The sequence below is a fragment of the Hippichthys cyanospilos genome, chromosome 6, assembly GCF_059441005.1.
Source record: "Hippichthys cyanospilos isolate Australia breed blue-spotted pipefish chromosome 6, RoL_Hcya_1.0, whole genome shotgun sequence".
Classification (NCBI taxonomy): domain Eukaryota; kingdom Metazoa; phylum Chordata; class Actinopteri; order Syngnathiformes; family Syngnathidae; genus Hippichthys; species Hippichthys cyanospilos.
In genome coordinates this window covers 7,335,359-7,356,673 of record NC_142374.1, presented here as the reverse complement: position 1 = coordinate 7,356,673, position 21,315 = coordinate 7,335,359, and the positions used below count along the sequence as shown (strand labels likewise).

Below are 21,315 nucleotides of genomic sequence, written 5' to 3'. Positions count from 1 at the left end.
TAATGTGTCGGGCCTAATTGTGTGTTTTGCATGTGAGCAGGAGAGTGACAGACACAAGGAGATTAGCATAAAAGGTTAGGGGCTGCATTCATTAAAAAGCAATGCTTGTGGTGTTCCATGCGGAAGGAGTTCAGATTAAGGGAGAGCATTGTGAGACTGGATTGTAACTTGAAGCCAGTGAGAGAGAGAAAGTGGATGAGAGAGCAAGGAAGAGAGAATGAGCGAGCGAGCGAGAGAGAGAGACTGAAGGCTAAGCGAGCAAGAGAAAAATTAGAAGGAGGGGGCAGGAAGCAATGAAAGAGTTTGAGATGGTGATGTCAGCTGAGTTCAGAAAGTAAACAGAGTTCCAGACTGCAGCATGCTGTCTGCGGAACCCGGTCTACAGCTGGGGCAAACCGATGGGGGCTACCACGCAATTCCAGGGACCGGCGCAATTATCAGTGGGAGGGCAGGCTGGTTACTTCTCTTTTACCTCCTCATCTTTATCTTCGTACCTCAGGGGAGTTCCTGGCCCAACAGTAAGAGACCTAGTTTTTTGTATACCTCGCTCGTTTCTCTCTGTTGTAGGTCTTTTGTTCTCACCAACATCTTTTTCTTGATCCAGTCTTTCCTTAAATCACTTAATAGCACAAAAGTAGCACCATAAAAAAAAATCAGTAATCAAAGTAATTGGTGGGAATTTTGTTTTTTTCATCTGTTTTGAGAAAATGCATTTAATGTTTGGGCACATGCATTTTTTAAAGATCCATTGCAAGCAGTACCTTAGGAAGAAAATATTGACCTCAACCTTTCAGGAACGGGTCAAAGATCCCTGTAAAGTGGATTCCAAAAGAATATCAGGTCATCATCTGAGATTTTAAACCTTCAAAAGCAGAGAAAATTTGACCTATCAAAAGATTGGGCAAAATGATGACCCCCCGAAACATCTTAAATTTTATCTTACATTTCCTCTGTTATCATCTCCAAAAGTTTGCTTGTTTTATCATTGTTACTTGTGTGTGTGTTTTAATGTGAAATTACCACAATCAGAAATCTGAATTTAGAATTTTGTGTCACTAGTTTCATATGTATGTGATGTGTTTCACAAAACCCAGCTTATGTTGGCAAACATGAAAATTGAGATATATATATTCTGCTACATTCTGTTTCAACACAAAATTCCCTTTGAAATGATGCATAATACATGGTGATAACTCGAAAAAGGGTGAAGTCACAGCCGTTTAAATGTTGGCAAGTTTGAGAAAAACACTTAAAGTTTCGGCACATTCATCTTTCAAACAAAAACATCACAAAAACATTAGTAAAACGATACTGACCTGAAACTTTCAGGAAGTGTTAAATGAATACTGCAGAGGAAAATCCTATAGCGGGTAAAGCCATAAACTGAGATTTGAACACTTTAAAATCTGCAGAAGTTTAACGTGAAAATAAGTTTTTTTGCCTTCAATGCTAAAAAGGCCTTCAAGTTTAAAATTAATCCTCTAGGTATCATTTTCTTGTTTTATTGTTGCTACATGTGTGTGGGTTTTCATGTGGGTTTCCTCTGGGTACCTGGCTTCCACATTCCAAAAACATGTACAGTTGGTGTATTGGGCATGCCAAATTGTCCTTAGGTGTGATTGGGTGTGCGCATGGTTGTTTGTCTGTGTTTCCTGCAATTGGCTGGCAACCATTTCGGGGTGTCCCTCGCCTTCTGCCCGCAGACAGCTGGGATAGGCACCAGCAACTCTGGGGATGGAAACGATGACAATCATGATAATCTTTTCATTTTAAGAGTTCATCTTCTTTTCATATGGTTTTACGTTTCCCAACATGATATCACCAAAATAAATACGCATGAAAGTGGCCATTTGTGGTCATATGAGGGAGCTCTATCACTTCACAGACTTATTGGTCACGTACGTGTTTGTGACGCGTCATTTACCTAAAACATTAACATAAACAAAACATTATAATTTGATGTGAAATTACAAATCAAAATACATGATTAGTCAAAAGGCATTTCAAAACTTTACCCAAATGCCTAGACGTTGTCTCTGCCGTAGAACACTTGTGATAAAACTTGCTGTTACTGGATCTTTTAAAGCACTAAATTAAAAGTCGACTCATTAAGAGTCTTCCTAAATGTCCTTCTTAGTGTCACACCCACTTTCGCAGCGCATCATCTGTGTGCACACAGCCCGCCCGCATCCTCGAAAAGTTTCCAAACTCAATCAGTTATGATTTGCTTGGTTCGTTCGAAACCCAGTTTAATTAGTCCAAGGAAGTGAGAAGTAAATTATCCAGCAACTGTAAAGTCACAATGTAAATGATCTCTTTCACAAGAATGATACGCGGCCCCGACAGCCAGTCCAAGCCACTTCAGTAAACAAACCAACCGACACAACTTTTACCTAAAGCTCACATTGTTCTTGCAGTTTGTCTTGCCACCCAGGGGTTGGTTAGCTATTGCTTCTCTACTACCTTGTTTGTTAGCCATAAATTGTGCTACATTCACTTGCTCTTTTCATTCTTGTTAAATACAGGATGACTAAAAATTTTCAACCCTGTATCAAACACATCGATTGTGTCTGTTATCTCATGCCATGAGCGCTAAAACTCGCACCACATGTAAGTGTGGAGCCACGGAAAATCTTGGAGTCACTTTTCAAGGAAAAAAAAAAGTTCAGCTCAGTTAGTTAGGTAGAAAGTTAGGTAGGGTACGCAAAGGCAGGAAGTGAGGAAAACGACATACAACATCAGTGATATCTGTCGCGCATGTGTACCTGCGCACCAGGTATTTGGATCTTTTTTTATAACTCATTGCTAAAATGACTTTCGTGACGAGGGACTCTGGCTTATTTGTTTACATCTTACTCATAAACACATCTACAATGTGTGTGCCTGTGTGTGTGCCTGTGTGTGTGTAAAGTGTTGCCACACAAATGAGGGTCTACAGTATATAAATTTAAACATTCAGGATCGTGTGAGATCGTTACTTTAGCTGTATAACAGTAACGATCCCTAAAGAGAACTGTTATGGCACATTCTTTTACTGTAGGTAGATTGTTTCTTAATAGCACTGTTCAGACTTGGTACTCATCCTTGTTTGTGCAGGAATTTCTCCTGTGGTCTCTAGAGGAGTAGCACTCTGCGTGTTTGCCCTTGATGACTTCTGCAGAATGTAGCAAGCAAAGTTCGAATCGATCATGCTGACTGTAGCGATGCATGCGCCAAAGTCTCCCCTGGCCTCTGACTCCACTTTGCAAATCTCCAAGCAGTCAAAACACAATAAAGTCATGTTGGCCAGTGAACTTGTCTGTGATGACTGGCAGTGATTACAAGAGTTCCTTCTCGCATACAACATTGTCAGATGAGTAACTCTGGAGACTTTTTGTTGCATAATCTTGTGTAATTTTCTGATGACATTTCCTGTCACTGGAATAGTTGCAAATAAAAACTTTTATTCACCATATGCATGCAAATCCTGATAATGTCATTTTATGAGTGTGTACATGTGTAGGCTTGTGTCTTTGCACCTGATAAAGCCATGTGTCAGGATTAACAACTAAAACAAGACACATAAAATTTAAAGTGGAATTCTTTTAGGAACAACATTGTGCTTGACAACAGAGAAGTGCCAATCCCAAGCAGCATGTTGCATTCCAATAGTGTGCGTTGTACTTTTTGTACATTCAAGCGGATAATGAAGTGATATTACACATTTTTTGTGAGGTTTTCAAGCAGAGGAAATTCATTAGAGCAATGTAGAGGATAAGCGGTAGGATAAGCCTACACTCAGATGTGCACTGCCCACATGGTTCCCCCGGGAGTTTTCTTGTTCCATGATAGCTAAATCGCACTGACCTCAAAATACCAGGCAGCTGCTGTGGAGACTATGCAAAGGGAACTTTACCCTTGCACATACGCATACTCAAAACTTTCCACAGCACGTCATGGTTAAAATAACCAAGTTTTTGCCTTGAGGAAATTATTTAATTGTGTACATATACTGTGTAATATGACTGTGTAATGTCATTTACTTGACAAGGCAGTCATGCTAAAGTTTTTGCTCAGTATGAATTCTTTATAGTCGACAGTAAGGATGTGAATGTATAGAAATTCACTGTTTAGTATTATAGCACCATTAAGAATTAATAATACATAACTATATCTATGTACCCGAAGAAAGCAAAACTTGTACAAGTAGATAAAATTAGAGTGCACACCAATCATGAAATTAAAATACGAATACAAAATAACACTTTTGCAATCGTAAGTATTCCATGGAATACTTACAGTGGTTGCCTCACTGTAAAACAAAAGAAAATACACAGTAATTAGATAGGCTCAGCATTTGAATGTTAATATTTGAAAGTGTTTTTTTTTATTTTAAAGTGGGTAATTCAGAGCCAAGAGTTTTATTTATTTATTTATTTATTTATTTATTCATTTATTTATTTAATTTAAATAAGCTAATAACAATTTAAACAAATTAAGTAGACCGGCATGCATTGGTCTGACTTTTTTTAGGGTTAGGGTTGTGTTATCCACTATCAAATTACGATAACTCCATTTTCATGAAAACAAACGCCACTGTGATATCGAAGTAAATGTAAACATTGAGCAAGGAAATGCTATAGATGTACAGATGCATTTTTCATAACATTTGGACAGCCACAGCAAGTTATGCAATTGAATGTAACACATCCATGCAGTTATTTTTCCTTGAAAGTCATCAGATCTGAAAACCAAAAAAATATAGAAACTCTTTGACTTTGAATCAAATCAAAACCAGTGGAAAAAAATACATTTCTGTTGACAAGAAAGGTCAGGGTTCATATCTTCTTTGACCCTATGTCTAGGATGACTGGCTTGCAGGTCAAACTGTACTGATCCACGGAGCAAAGATCGTAATTTCCATGATCACCTCTCTGACTATGTCAGCAATGATGTCATTGTCTGCATTCACATCAAAGGTGTGCAGCTGAGCTGCAGATGCTAAGAGCTGCTTTTTTTGGATTCAAGTGCCACATGGCACTTGGAGGGCTCCACCAGGCGATGGAGAGTGTGACAGTGAATGTTATTTCTACTTTTCACACGCTTGCAAAGAGTCTTCAAGATCTGAAGGGGGAAAAAAACAAACACTACTTCCCATTTCCAAAAGCCACAGCATTACGCACAATCTGCACTAAAGTCCAAGTGGAAACTATCACAATAATTACTATGAGTCGAGGAGTGCATTAAGTACACAACCCTTCCAAAGTATCGGTATGTTGGGTCTTATTCTTTTGTTTTTGCTAACATGAGACACAGTGTACAAATTCTGTTTTCATACATCTTTTTTTTTTGTTTTTTTTGGATATTAAATTTCTGTGCCCTGTGATTGGCTCCAGCATACCCATGACTCCGGTGGGGAAAAGCCTTTCAGGGAATGGATAAATAATTTCTCATGACATTGAAATTTTGAAGATGTGACTGACAGGCTGTTTTGCTTGTCAGGTATATCTTTTTACACGGGATATTCAAAAAATAAATATGACTGAATGAATTCATTCTGCAAATTATACTTTGATACTAGCTATAAGCGACAAGAAATTCAGATAGCTGTCTATAGGAAACAAAATAAGATGATCCGAAACCCAAGGATACAAACTAACCATTAGGAATAAGAACACAAAGGCCAGACTAAATGTAGGAAAACAACTTAAGCACAGGCAGAACATGCTAACTTCGCACTGAAAGGCCAGAGCCAAGATTTAACCTTGTACAAAAAAATGGTGCTTTCAGTGCAAAAAAAAAAAAAGACTGAGCAATAAAAATCAATTCTGCAATAAAACAAATCAAGAAAACCACAGAAGAAAGAGTGAAGGGCCATTAAGTGCAACAATCCAATGACTATCCCAAAATAACACTTTTTTACGGTGCGTAAATATTACTTTTCTTATGCACGCAGAGGAGACAAAGGCTAATTATCCCATAAAAACCACTGGACTTCTTGATCATGTTTTTGCTTTCCCATGAAACTAGCTCTTTTTTAATTCTGTAAACCAATCCGTTTTCTATACCACGTATCCTCATTAGGGTTGTCTGTGAATATTAGCGTGACTTTGGACAGATCCACCATGCTTTCTTGTGGAACATTGCTTTTCCATATGGACGGCTCAGTGGCGCAGCCAATAGCACGTCTGCCTCACAGTTCAAGGGACCCGAGTTCGACTCTCGCTGGCGCCGGTCTTCCTGTGTGGAGTTTGCATGTTCTCCCTGAGCCCGGGTGGGTTCTCTCCGGGGCACTCCGGCATCCTCACACACTCCGAAAATATGCATGGCAGGTGTATTGTATACATACTAAATTGTCCATAGGTGTGATTGTGCGTGAATGATTGTTTGTCTCGGTGTGCCCTGCAATTGGCTGGCAACTAGTTAAGGGTGTCCCCTGCCTATTGCCCGAAGCCACCTGGGACCAGCAAGGCTGCGATTCTTGTGAGGATAAGCAGCTTTAGAAAATGGATGGATGGATGTTTTTCTTTTTTTTTTCATTTGCACAAAATCTACTATATTTCCTACAAATGAACATTTTAGAATCATACTGAAATTGTTTGTTGATCAAATATCCCCCATGTTGTCACCTTTGTGTGCATTTGTCTAATTGGCATGAATGATACACTCTTCATGAAGATAAATCGTTTTTTCCCCCAGAGAAATCATAATCTATTCATTTTCTATAACTCATCTCCTCATAGGACACAGGCGTCAAACTCCAGTCCTCGATGGCCGGTTCCTGCATGTTTTCTCACCTCCTCACTCAAACACACATGATTCAAATAATTAGGATTGTTTTCAAACTCCCGCAGAACATATTAATGAGCTAATTCTTTGAATTAGGTGTGTTGAGGAGAGAAAAAGAAGTTCTATGACTACGTCATAGGACATAAGACAGAATTTGGGTGACTTTGGTTAGATGCACTATTTTCTTTTTTATGTACATCTGTTTTAATGTAACTATTTTTGCGTGGAAGCTACAATCAATAACTCCTGAAAACTTTAAAGTTGTAGAATCAAACTGTCACAGTTTAGTGTGCCACCCATGTTGTCATCCTCAAGTGAAAATAGTCTAATTAGATTTAATAATACCTTGTACTTGAAGACACATCTTTTATTCCCTCAATGAAATAATGAACTCGACCATAAAGCGCACGGATCAATGAATAGTCTTTGTGGGGGCTCAGGTGTGCCTTGCTAGGACCTGGCTCTTTTTTTGCTCTGAAATCCAGCCTATTTTGTGTCCACTGTAGTGGACATGTGTTTTCTTTTGTCTTTTTCTGTGTCTTTTGACCCATTCGAGATACCCTATTATGTCCTAATGTCCTCAGTAGAGGAGACCCTGACCTTGTAAATGATGTCTCATGTGTTTGGGTGGGATGCAATTACTTTTGCTGTATTGCTGTCAACACAAATGAATAGACTCTGTCAGTAAGGTTCGAACTCTGGATTTGATATGTACAGGCGCACAGTGGGTGTAATGAATAAATATAAAGCTAAAAACATAAACCAACAAAAGAATAGTTTGAATGTTTGCCAAAGATCATGGAGGAATCTCTCCTTAGGTGGCCCCCCTGACAAATGACAGTGTAGCAAGTTGTCTGACATTACCGGTAAATGCTGCACAATAGCCTTGGGCGTGCAGCTTATGTGCTGCCTTTTATTACATTACAAACATAAAGGAACGTTTTTTAATGACTCTCAATGGAATCGGGGCCGTAATGTAATGTTCTCAATGCATCAACGGTGTGTTTTGTTTAAAATAAATTTACCAACAATACTGTTTTTTTTTGTTTGTTTTTTTAACTAAGCACTCAATGTTACAATTACATGTACACAGGCCAAAATATAATACTGTACTTACACAACAAAATAGTGTAAAGTTCCTCATGGAATTCTTTTAATGCAGGCCTTTGTTACTTCAAGGTGTTTATCTGGATGAAATCACACTATATGTGTTTTTTTCAAGGCAGTAAAAGAACCTTTTGATCTAATAAAGCAGGGCACTTACTGTAATAATTACAAACAAAAACAATTACACAATTACAACAAAAAAATCATCAAATACAATAGCGTTTCACAGTACTGATTATGATTTGCCCATAAATATTCACTATAAATATTATAGCCCGATATATTTCCATTTTCCATCTGGGAAGGCAACCAAAATGGGCTCTTTTTCCGATTGTATCCTAAAAGATATTTAAAGTATAACATTATGAGGTCTAAAGATCAGTAGTTTTAAATGGTGACCATATATCAAAACCCAAAAAGTGCAGCTCGTGTTTTTTTAACCTCATATAGGACACTGAGCAAACATTAAGGGGTTAGCTACAGTACACCCAACTTAGAATAGTAATGCTTGTTCCTTTGTGTCACAGAAATGAGATGAAACGTTGTCATAGTTATTGATTGTTGCTCGATTTAGTCCAAAGACTATTCAGATGACTGTGTATGACCTGATATTTTTTGCAGATACACTTGCAAGTATTTGCATGAAAAATTGTTGTAATTATAGTAGGAAAATGATGAATAGGAGGCAAAAAAGCTGCAAGATGGAAAACAGAAGTAACCTTTCCCTTTTTTGTTGTTTTAGTTCTTAGCATTCCATGACACAATTAGAATCATACTAAGAACAACATGGACACCCACAAGCGTTGACTAATTTTCTCTTTTCCTGACGGTTAGTGGACTGATTCATGGAGAATTTTGATTCATGCAGAATGACATCATGACTCGGACCACCAATGATAGAATCTCCCTTATGCATTCTGGGGAGTGTGGAATTATTTTATGAAATAAATTAGATGATTTGTGTTTTCATGGGCGTTTGCAAAAGGTGCATGAAAAATGTGCTGTGATCCTGGTGACCTGTCAACAATCAGAAGTAGAAGTTGATAGTTGTTTTTTGTTTCAACCTGCCGAACACATCTATTGCATATATAGTAATAAATATCTAAATGTAAAACATTTTCAACCTGAAACATGGATTGAAACATGGGTTGAAGGCAACTGCGTCAGCTCTCAAGGGATATAGCACCATCTTGCCTAATGACATTACCAGATAAGCTCTGAGGCCTTGTCATGCCTATGTTCGATGTTTCAAGTTTTCCTCTCTCACGTACCAGTGTTCTTTTTACCTAGTAGGAAGGAAATTCATTGGTCTCAGGAGGAGGGATGGAGTCTGCACCCCCACAATCCCCATATGGCAGTCATCACACCGTTTCAACACTTTTTTTCATCCTGTGCTGTGAGCCACTCCTGAAGGCTAAAAGGTCACACACAGCAAAGTGAATGGTGACATACACCAGTCATTTGCTTGCTGATGCTTATAGTCCACCATGAATGGATTTGTGTAATTGCATTTGCATGATAATACTCAGAAAACATCAGTCTTCTGAAATGTACTTGATGGCAAACTATTTTTTTCTGAAAGCAAATAGATATGTCTGTGTACACGGGCTGTAATTAAATAATCCTCTACCTTGATTTGTCCCATTTCAGTCTAGGTTCACATGACAAGTTGAACTCATTCATCAGTATTTTAGCTAGTCAAATGTGCTACTTTTTAATGATACAAAATGAATAAAAAAGAAAACTAAAAGAACATAGGATTTAGTTGGGTTGGTTTCTATTTTATTGTGTCTCGTCAACTTCTATAAACAAGACTAGCCTGCCCTGACAGTGCATACTTGTGGTTCCAGTGTGGAAATCCCCAAAGGATGACCATCTGGACATGAAGTGTAAGATTATCTCTTTGGTCAAAGGGAGACAGACGAAATATATGAATACACGGACATATAATGAGACAACACAAGGATGCCAGTGTACAAAAGCAAAATTGATGGGGTAGTGAGTTTATACATATTTGTTGCCACAACAAACCTGCAACTCGTGGTTTGTATGACAGCCTAAATAGTGTGTGTATGCGTGTGTGTGTGGGGGGGGATCGGAGCATTAATCTTATAGACCGCAGACATGTAGTCAAAGACTGGTGGAGCTTCCAAGGTTAAAACACAAATTCAACCAAACCCATGGTATTAAATAAAGGCCTGACTCTAGCAAGCGGCAAGATAATATAAAACAGCATAAAGTCTGCAAGAGGCTTTATGAAGCATAAAATCTGCCATTTGAAAAACTGTAGAGAAATTAACCTACTGGAAATACGCTGCCCCAATTGTACATGATTGATGTTAAATTCATTGAGGCATTGGTTGTGGAGGAAGAATAGCAGGAGTTTTCTGATTTTGTTTAGTATGAATTATTGTATAAATTTAAAAAGAAGAGCACAATTCAAGCACGTTGTAGAGTCACCCCCCTGCAGTTGATGTTCATCAACATAAAAGCAATACAACCCCTTCCCTGTTTAAACTGTTTGATCAGATTAGGAGACTTGAACAGCATTCAAAGTGACTGTCCATTTTTAGAATTCAAATGAAGTGCAATACAAGAATTGAAATGATGAGCTAAGTTTTGGAAGAACGCCCTGCCAAGTTTAAAGTGCTCCTGTTGATTCGCCTTCAGCCACAAGGACATTACCGAGTCTGTTTCCAAAACTAAACAGAAAACCTTTCCACAACCACACAAAAATGCTCAAAGTACCTAGAGTGTCGTCAGAACCCTCTCATGGATTCAGCTGTCAGTTGTGCTGACTTTCATATTGTAGCAGTTTGCCCGATGTTTGATGTACTACACAGCATGCAAACACACATACATGGTAACTCCAAAGAGAAGCTTGAGGCCTCATAGCTATGGAAATCACCAGCGCGCCAGTAGGCAGCAGCTCACATAAACACAAGACTAGTAAAAACAGCAAATCCTCTGTGGACATTAAACTCAAGTCTGCTTATGCAAATATCACATCTGACACCTTTCTTCCCGTTCAACCATATTCATCATCCTCTCTATTTTTGTACTCAAGGCACAGTTCTGTTGTTGATGTTCTCTCCGGGGGTCAAAATGAGGCTTGTCGGTCTAATGTGTTTTATTATCTTCTTCAGATTACAGATATTTGTACAACCATTGTCCGGGCCCGGAATGGAACGTCATGTGCAGGGGATGCTGCGAGTATGATGTGATCCGTTGCAAATGCCCCCTGCAGGGGACGTCAGTGGGTTACGCCGTCCCCTGCTGTCGCAATGCCATCAATGAGTGTGATCCCTGCATCTTCCATCCAGGTATGACTCGATTAGTGCCTGCCAGACAATTGGCAAAAACTGTAATGTTGTTATTTAAATACCGTAAGTATTTTGGCATTTGCAGAATTTTTTTAAGCAGATTTTAGTGAAAAGAAACGAGTTATTCAGTTTACTCTGTTTCCATCGTTGGTGTCAGCTAATTTTGTAGATAGATTTATTAAAGAAAACATCATTGTGTAGTCTCTATTTTTGACTTCCTTCCTCATGTTATAACATGCATGGTAATTTGAAAACTTTAATGTTTCCACATGTGTGAAAGTGAGCATGAGTGGTTGTTTGTTTATCGTGAATGTGCCCTGGCAGACAGCCAATAAAGTTTTAGTTTATAATCCTCATTTGTCTTCCTCGTTGTTTAAAAAAAATGTTGTTTCCTGTCATCTGCGGTCTAGTCAGGAACTGTACAGTGCCAGTCTACATTATTAAAACAAATTGAGACAGCCTGGTGCTTCTCCTACAGGAACTTAAGTGGTAACTTATACATTCTTCTGTGTACGCTTTCAGCAAGATTTTGTAAGTGTGTCTGTGGGATTTATTGTCCATTCATCCCGGAGAACACAAAGGTCAACAGTCACTTATATTGGACCTGAGAGAAGACTTAGCCCACCATCAGGTTCCAGATCCAGAAGCAGACATGCAAAGTCTCTCATTGAACGATTCATTGATTATGTTGGATTCATATAGTGGTAGTTGATGAACGCACCTCATTTGTCCCATATTAGCTAATGCATGTGCATAATATGATGGACAGCAATAACCGCAGTCAACAGCAACTTTGTGGCCATTTTTTAAAAATACTGCATTGCTTTGATTTCACTCTTTTGTAGAATGTGGATTACGTGACACAATATTATACTGCAGGCAAAAAAAGTCAGACTGACTCAATTCATGATCCATCTATGTGCTGTTTGACACATGAGTGGCATGTTTTTAGATATGAAAATAGGAGATTGCGAGGCTCTGTTGATTTTAGTCAGCCTCATCTTAAAGTCTTTCACTCCTGCCTGCCACGTACTTGGCAAAACCCCAAGAGCTGTCTGCCTTGTCTGGCCTTTACACGGCAGGGAGACAAATAAGTGTGATGGAAAACCTGGAAAACAACTTCATTATGCCTGATTTAATTTGTTTCCAGGCCAACCTCACATCACAACATCTCTTTTGAATCCTGGGACTCTTTAATGAGACTCAAGCTCTTGACGTTGATTCTTGCAGGAGGGATACAAAATGTTGTACTTAAAAATGGTCGCCATTTCAGCTCACATGTTCAGTTTGCAGCTAAATCACTTTTTTTTTTTCAAGCTTTCCAAAATGCCACTTTCCTCCGGAACAATGTCATGTGTTCTACATGGAATGAATGTGCTTTTATAGAGGAAAAACAGATGTTGAGAATTAACATGAAGGCAAGTAGCTCGTGTTCAGCTCTAAAGCACTTAAACGTTCTCATATAGCCTGTGTACAGTGGAGTCATAATTTACCGTGTGCGCGTTTGCATTTGCTGTTTACATTCATACTTGTCATACTTTGCCTTCCCCTAAAATGACCAAGTTGCCACTTAAGTGAAAATCCGTCCTTTCAGGAAAGTGTTTTGAGGATTTTACCGCATTTCTGTTCAAAGGAGTAGAAATGTTTCAGCATCCAGTTGCAGAGAAAGATGAGTGTAATGAGTTTAGCAGAGTTCATATTAAGGCAGTATATTGAGGGGTTATAGCAGTGGGGACTCTGCATTACAAGAATGGGGATGCAGCAGAGCCTTCCTATAATGCTCTGTGGAAGGGTAAGACTTTGCATAAGCAAAACGCTATGTATAGACTCAAGATTTGTTTTCCAGGGAAGCTGCATGGCCAAAATGATTCATTCACTTGTTTTTTTTATTTTTTGTCTGTTGTTAGGAACAGTTATATGTGAGCAGGAAATGATAAAACAGTATGGCAAAAGACAATAGAACATACAGTTCTTGGATCCCATTCTGTCTTTCCTTCAGGTTGCAGCATATTTGAGAACTGTAAGCGGTGCAACAATGGCACATGGGGACCCAAAGATGACTTTTTCATCCATGGCCAATATTGTGCCGAGTGTCGTCCTGGATGGTCCGGTGGAGATTGCATGAGTGAGTGAGATCATTTTCTTAAGGAACACATTACTGTGCACATATACATTTCTGTGGGATGAAGTAAATGCTTTTCCTTCCCTCTGGACATATTTACATCTGGGATGACTATGCCATCTTGGAAGAATGCCTGTGCCCAGGAGGGCTTCTTGACAGTCAAAAATCAGAGGACTTCATTATCTAACTCCTATGTAGCATTTTAACTCTGAAGATTTAACAGTAGAAATGTTCCCCAACAAATAAAGTAGTCTGTTGTTGATTAAAAAGTATAAACCTTTTTGATCTTTGTTGTACGATGTGTTGTTCTTTTTTTTGTTTTGTTTTATACATATATTAGAATTTAGGAATCTTACAACCTCACTCCGTGTTACTGACAACCAAATGAGATGCATGTGCAGCCTATAGACCAGCAGAAATTAGACTGCCATTAAAAAAAAAAAAACGTATAACATTTTATAGGCACACCGCTTTCAGTCCAAGGGTCCTAATACAATAAGTTCTTTCTGATGTATTAAACAGAGTGTGGTGGGGTGATCCGCAAACGACAGGGGCACATAGTTCTGGAGAGCTACCCCAACAACGCTAGGTGTGATTGGACCATACAGGTGGACCAACCCTTCACAATAGAACTCAGGTAAATTGGTGCTGTAATGTTGCACACAGGAACCTACTGTATTTACTTGACAATAATAATACCACTCCCTGAATGTCAAGATAGCATTTGTTGAACACCGATGACTAATACAGTTTCGCTCTGGAATCAAAAGAATAAAATGACAGTACAGGACAGTAGTAGACTTAACTCAGACTGGTATTATAGACTTCCTTAGAATATGAATTTTGCCCCCTCTTGAATAGTGATTAATCGCTGGCTTTGTATCAAGTACATTTCTGTTTAAATCAGATATTTGTAGACTATGCCTCATTAATAATGGCAAGTCTAGTGCTTTGGAAAACACAAACGGCTTGTCTTTTTTTTTCCCCCTTTAATTACTTTCCAGCCGAGTGATAACCTTCACAGTGTGTCATTTTCTCCATTGCATAGGCTCTATCCACCCTTTTATAGCCAAATGTTTGTGAGGACTGCAAGAGAGATGTTTTCCTTCAGGGGACCGCAGTGAAGTCTTACAGACACTGAGGGTTCGAAAAGCCTTTTTAGTCGGTCCTTCGCTTAGTGCTGTCTAGGAACAATGAGAGATTAATTAAAATTTGTAATTAATTTATCTGACTACTTAAAAAAATTGAGAAAATCAGAATTTTTGCAATTTACATATATTGTGTTATTGTGGAAAGTCAATGTAATGATATACAACAACAAGGAAGTGGTTTCAGTCATTTATTTTATATAAGAGATGCCGTTGTAACCATTGACTTTCTGCACTATTTGAGACTCCTCCCAAGTACTACATGCAGTTGCTGCATTTAGTTTAGACACTGTGGAAGAATGATTCCATTTTCTTTAGTCAATCACCAAATAATTCAAAAATACCATAAACATAAAACATCATCCACTCTTCTGAGCTTCTGAGTATATTGTTTAGCAAAAGGCTTTGCTTCGGTTCACTACTTAGGCATCAATTTTACTATCTTTATGTGTGGCTATAGAAACTACTGGATGCTTTGCATTTATGTGGTGAGCTAAACTTGAGCTTCGTCTGTGATCAGCAAGCTCCTCACAAAGAACGGATAGCTCTCTAACTTTATTAAATGTGCCATTTTTTAAAATTAATTTAACTGACAACTCTCACATGCTCCCACATTTTCACGTTGTTTTTTTGCTCCTAAACATGCCCTCCCCACAAAAACAGGAGCTATCAGGTTATGCCATACAATGGCATCCAATTACTGTCCATTCCAAGGTTTGATTGACTTCCTTTTTCAAGATCCAACAAACAAAGCACAATGCATGATGCATAAAAAATGAATTTAATTTTCATAAAGACAGCATAAATTTAGAGACTAAAAAATTAGATTAACACAATTAAGAAAAATAAATACAACTAAAATTAACTGATGCAATGCATCTGTTCAAATGACACCAAGGGGTGGGCGATTTTGCTTTAACAAAAATAGATTTTATGTCTCAAAAATTATGATTTTTGTTCTTTTTTTCCGAAATATTTTGTCCCTTTTCTTTTTAATATTCCAAGAAAAGAAATAAAAATGACAGAAGTTCTAAACAAGTTTCGCTTTTATTTTAGCTACCGTAGCATTTAACATACATAACGCACCCCCCTTCCCTTTTGACTTAAAGTCTACCTTGCATGAAATACTTCCGTGAACAAATGTTGTGCAGTAGAAAATAGTGTCAGATTGATGAATTGGAAACTTAAAACTTTTTTTTCAACTTTTTTAAAGGTAAAAATTGCAACTTTTATCATAGGATACACTCAAAATTATTTGGATAGGGTGCTGCCAATTTTGTTGTACACCAGCTATAAATTGAGACTATTCTATTCTATTCTATGCAAGACCTGCGGTGTGTGCTTGTCCCTCCCCCTTTTTTTCATAAATTTTTGGCAAAGAAGACCAGCGTGTCCACTGTCTCTGGCTTGAGGCATTCACCCCTGCATGTGACAATTCCGTCCAAGTCTTCTGCGCTGTACTGTATTTACGTATGGGTGCTTGATCTTTAGCGATGCCTGCTTCCATGATCTCAACCTTACCCGATCTTATCATAGATGTTTCTTGAGTAAATTAGCTGGATTTCGTTAATTGACACTGTCTTGTTCCCCAAGTGGCACTCCATATTTGTCGCCGCAATCCCAAACTACTTCCAAACCACTAATGATAGAACTCTTGTCTTTTAGAAAGAAACTGATCTCTTCCTTTATTTGTAACCCTGTTGTGATAGCCTTCTTTTTGCCTGAGTGTGAAGGAAAAGAGGAATTGCGAAAGCTGCTTTTTAAATGGCCGACCAATTTATGGTTATTTTATGGACATTTCACAGCTTCTGATCAGATAATTAAGACGTTTATCCAAGCTACAGCCATTATGCAGTTTATCAGCAGTAATTATCATCAGTCATCCAAATGGAAAGGTATTTATATGTGCATCCTCTCTGTTTAATAGGCACAAAAGGACCGTTGATGATAAATATCCTTGCGATGTTAAGGGTGATAAAACTCATTGAGCTTTCCAAAGCCACAGTCCAATGCAAGGCTTGTAAATTGTTTGCCTGAGAGAAATATGTTACGGCAAGGATGCTGTTATAGGAATAAGTAGATTCTTGCATTCGCGTGTCCAATATAATGAACATAAATACTTAATTACTGCGCACCAAGTACAATGGAATACGCAACTGACTCACCTTTCACATCAGCAAAGCATGTCTTAGCAGTTCCAGTCACTTTCTGCAGCTGTTAGAGTAATTACTGTCATTCATGACTGCGCATTGCCTGTTTTCCTTCTGAGCGCTCTGAAGCATCACAACTGAGGTGGCAGCTGGTGGAGCGCTGCCAGATAACGCGAGTGCTCACACAAGGCGGGAGAATGTAATCACAGCTGTTGCTAAGGTACCGGGTTGTGTTTATTTTCTTCATTTATTCATGTCGGTCTTCATGCCAACAGGTTTATGATGCTGAGTTTGGAGGTACATCATTCTTGTCGCTATGACTTCGTGGAGGTCAGAGATGGTGACAGCATCAACTCTCGTGTTATAGGTCGGTTCTGTGGAAGCAAAAGACCTGCTACCATTCAGAGCACTGGCAACAGTCTCCACATTCATTTTGAGTCTGATGGTTACAAGAATTTTGATGGCTTCTTTGCTACATTCCAGGAGAGTTCAGGTATGTCTGAATGGGCATCTGCCTACAACTAGAACAACGTTAAATGCAACAAGTATGTAATTACTTGATAGTTGAGTTGTTAAAAGAAAATGCTGTGACGCCTACGTTTTAAATGGCAAGTTCACTTACAATGAACCTCCCAAATGACCATAACAATTATATAGGAACATAATGAGAAGCTGTGAAAAGTTCAGTTTCGAGCCAAAATGAACAAACTAGTTTTTTTGCTACAAATCGTTTGGGATGTTGGATGTGATTGGAGTGTGGTTACCAATTTTAGACAACATAAAATGCTGAGTGTAAGTCAAGTCATCAGTTGTTATTCGAACATTCCTTTTCATGTCAACCACTGCCATTTTTGATATACGCCGGGGGACTTTTCACTATAGCAAATCTATGTCTCCGACAAGAAATAAAAAACGGATTGTGCACTCTACAATCTGAGGGAAGTTAAAAACAAAACTATCCAACATTTAAAAAAAAGAAAGAAATTGCCAAATAAGCATTCATGTTCATACTTACATCACCTTCTTGCATCATGTCTTTCACTTTTCGTCATCCGTCTTTCATCTTTATTACTTTTAGCCTGTCTTCAAGTGTTGGCTCGGTTTAAGCTCACTAGGGCTGCACGCGTCAAAATGACGTCTTTCTAAAACCACGCCCATCCGCGCCGAGTCCGCGCGGAACAGTTTTTCCGCAATGCGAACAGACAACATGGCGGACGAACTATTGCTTATGGAAGGTTGCCAATAAAAACACCTTTACGATTCATCCGAAAAAGGAATACCGTGATATAAATACCTTAAACAAATCCTGGCGAGCACCACTTTAGGGAGGGATGAGGAGTCTTTTTAAATTGTTTGTATCTTAAGAAAGAGGGAAAGACTTCAATGCATGGATTTTTTTTCACAATGGGGGAATTTTTTGCACATGCAAGTTTCATTGTAGAGGATTTTTACTGTACTGTTTAGCTCACACGGTCACAGGAATCTGAAGTCTTTTTTTGCTAATCACCACTACTTATCACTCATTGGAAACTTAAAAAGACATTTTCTCAGTGGAACTTTAGCCTACACTGTCTACATGAAATTCCGGAAAATGAACTTTTTAACCATCAGTGATTACTTAAAGCCCAGACGGATCCCAAAGTTTTTTCACATGTTTGGCAGTTTCATTGTCTTGTTGACTGTGAAAAATTCACTGAATCACATGAAGTACCTGTAACTCTATGAGGAGAGGTATCGCCCACTGGTACCTATCCAAGTTTCCTTTGATACGGTGAGCCAGCATAATAGAAAAAAGGCCTAACAACTGTTCACTTCTCCCCGAAGAATCTTATTACATAATCATATTTGTGACATCCACTTCTTCACTTCACATTAACTGCTTTGTGTGGCTGTTGTTATATACGGAATTTATAATGACTTTTCCCCTCTGAATATACAATATCAAACAAAAGCCTCTCTGTCTTCAATACATATTTTTCAAATTCTTGTTTGAAATTATTGCAAGGAATCCATAAATTAGAATAAATTCCACAATTGTTTAACAAACAGTCAGCACTCCCCAAACACAATTTTACAATGTGTCTTTGTAACGCAATAATCTCCTAATGCTATAGCAGGTATCGACTCACAATGACAGTCCACACAACTAGTTTCATGGTTTTTATGGACACAACTGGCAGTTTTAAGGGAATTTGTGGTAAACTAAAGGTGATGCGGCAAAGTGTCACAGTGGGCATGTAACTTACATAACACACAGAATGAATCTTAAGATTGTTAACCTGATTTTAACGAGCATCTTTAAGATTCACGACATACAATAGTGATTGACTGACACAGTTGGATCGACAGTAAATTTATGTCAGGGCATTTATTAGAAAACTAACTCAGTAAATGTATTGCTCTCAGAGTCATACACACACTTACTGTACTAGCTGTAAAGCTACAGCTCATAAAAAAAAGACTTTATGACTTTCTCGACATGCCCACACATTTAGAAGTGGAAAGTGAAAATGACATTGAAATGGTGCCAGCTTGCAGTACACCCCCGCTCCTACCACTTCAAACTTTCCAATGTGATCACGGTTTTCTGTCTCTCTCCTAATTAAATACAATATTTATGATATTATATTTATTTTCTGACAGCTTGCAGCTCCTCCCCTTGCTTACACGACGGGACTTGTATCCTCGACAGCTCTTACACGTACCACTGCGCCTGTCTGGCTGGCTATATGGGCAGGAGGTGTGAAAATGGTAAGCCTCTTAACAAGTTCACAAAAATGGACCAAACCCACTAACATCTGTTTTCAGTTGTTACTGGGAGGGTACTGTTGACATTCATTCTTGGGTCAAATGAGTCATCATTAGTCAGTTGGTATCACAGGAATTGCCCCCACTTGTATGATGTTATGAAACGGTGCAGGTTGCCATCCTCACTACACACATACAATACTGTTTCCCTTCAAAGTTCTCCAACATAGATGTTGCTTAAGAAATCTTCACCGTGCCCACAGTGAAAACTCTTTGTTTTACTCCTAAAATAAATGTCTCTAATGTGTTTTCAGAACTAACTATGGCTATTATTACATTGTATACACAGCTCCAACTCAGTTTTTGTTGATTGCTAATTGTTTCAGCTCAAACAATTTTAATTAGTGGCAAATATTTAGGACTCTGGCTCTGAGAGGCAACTGGTTATCTGCAGCAAAGTCTACTTGGGTACAAGTTGTGGGAAAAATGCATTACAAAAGTAAGGTAATTACTGTAATGCGAAATGCATTACAAAAGTGATGTAATACCTGTAATGCATTACTTTTTGCTGTAACACGGTAGTGTAATGCATTACATATAAAAACATTGTAATATTTTAAATATTTGCATATTTAACCTGAAAGTGGATTTTTCTCCCCCAAATTTGACAAAAACACAGGGGGATCTGAGGAGAAAAGCCTCGGGCAAAATGTTTACTTTTAGGTAATAGTGCGTACTACAACAGAGATGAGTGCGGCAGAAGCAGACGACAGGTTGAATATTGACAGTACGTAAGACGGACATAGGCCCATTACTATCAGTTCGCCAGAGATAAAGACAAGAGGAATCTAATTGTTAGGCGCTCGCAAAACCTAAAGAGCTCTCCAATTCACCAAATAGCACCAGTATTTTGACAAACAATTCAGAGCGGAGCCATGGTAACGTGAAGTTAGAGAAAGGAAAACACGCAGAGGATTGAGAGAGGGGATAAAACGAAGCAGGCAAAATGATCGTTCTCTCAGTCAGGGATGCCACTTCTACCTCAAGAGGTTAGGAAACTTGTGGCGGAGTATGTCAGAAATAGAAAATATGCTGCGACTTTCCACAGTGGATTTCCCAGCATTTTGAAACCTTGTCAGTGAGATCCCTGTCACAACTAGCAATAATGATAAGATAAGCTAACACTAATTTTCACTGTACAATTGCTATTAAAAGTAGTCGAGGAATAGTTCTGGTTGATGTGTATCAAGATAAAGCATACAAAAACTCATGTAAAACAGTACTTTGAACACAAAAACGATGATATTAATATTAGCTTCATTGATACCGAATGAACTAGAATTTGAATATTAATATTGAAATTGTGGAATGTACTGTTTCTGCCTAAAGCATAAACATTGCATCACTACAGTATGCTATGAAGCTAAGTAATAAAGGAATTAAAATGCAAAAAAAAGTTTTTGTATCTTGTCTTCAAAGGTTTACCTTACGATTCAGAAAAAATGATTTGTGCTGTTTTGGGGCAACCTTGCACTGGATGAGCGTAATGAGCAACATTTAAAATGGCAAATCCATATATCCCGTTATGTTGGTGAGAGTAATATAAAAGTGATGCAGTAGGAGTGTAATACCTTACGTTTCAAATAGACTGTATTTTACATTACAATATTACTGTATTTGATACAGTATTATTGTAATGTAATAAATTACTTTGAAACGACAGTATTATATAATAAATAATGCATTACAGTTCTAAAGTGAGTTGGCGAACACTGCCCTCAGCTATATATATATATCCAACTCTTTTTTTTAATTTTAAATAGAAAGTGGCTTATTTCAATCAACTCTTTTTGAAATTATGTACTGGTACCAGACTAAATCGCTGAAAAACATTCTAACGTTTACAGCTTGGTAAAGCCCACTGAGTCAGTTTTTACAAAGACAAAAGT

The 21,315-nt window shown here is 38.2% G+C and overlaps 1 protein-coding gene across 1 annotated transcript in view; it reads left to right on the top strand.

Annotated features, from left to right (window-relative positions):
- The first annotated feature begins 287 nt into the window (after nt 1-287).
- pamr1b (peptidase domain containing associated with muscle regeneration 1b) overlaps nt 288-21,315 on the top strand; it is a 29,817-nt gene continuing 8,789 nt past the window's right edge. The window contains exons 1-6 of the mRNA XM_088417096.1: nt 288-518; nt 11,022-11,198; nt 13,198-13,323; nt 13,843-13,957; nt 16,894-17,111; nt 19,262-19,369. Coding sequence (XP_088273222.1) covers nt 359-518; nt 11,022-11,198; nt 13,198-13,323; nt 13,843-13,957; nt 16,894-17,111; nt 19,262-19,369 — 904 coding nt within the window. The 5' untranslated portion in view covers nt 288-358. The remainder of the gene's footprint in view (nt 519-11,021; nt 11,199-13,197; nt 13,324-13,842; nt 13,958-16,893; nt 17,112-19,261; nt 19,370-21,315) is intronic.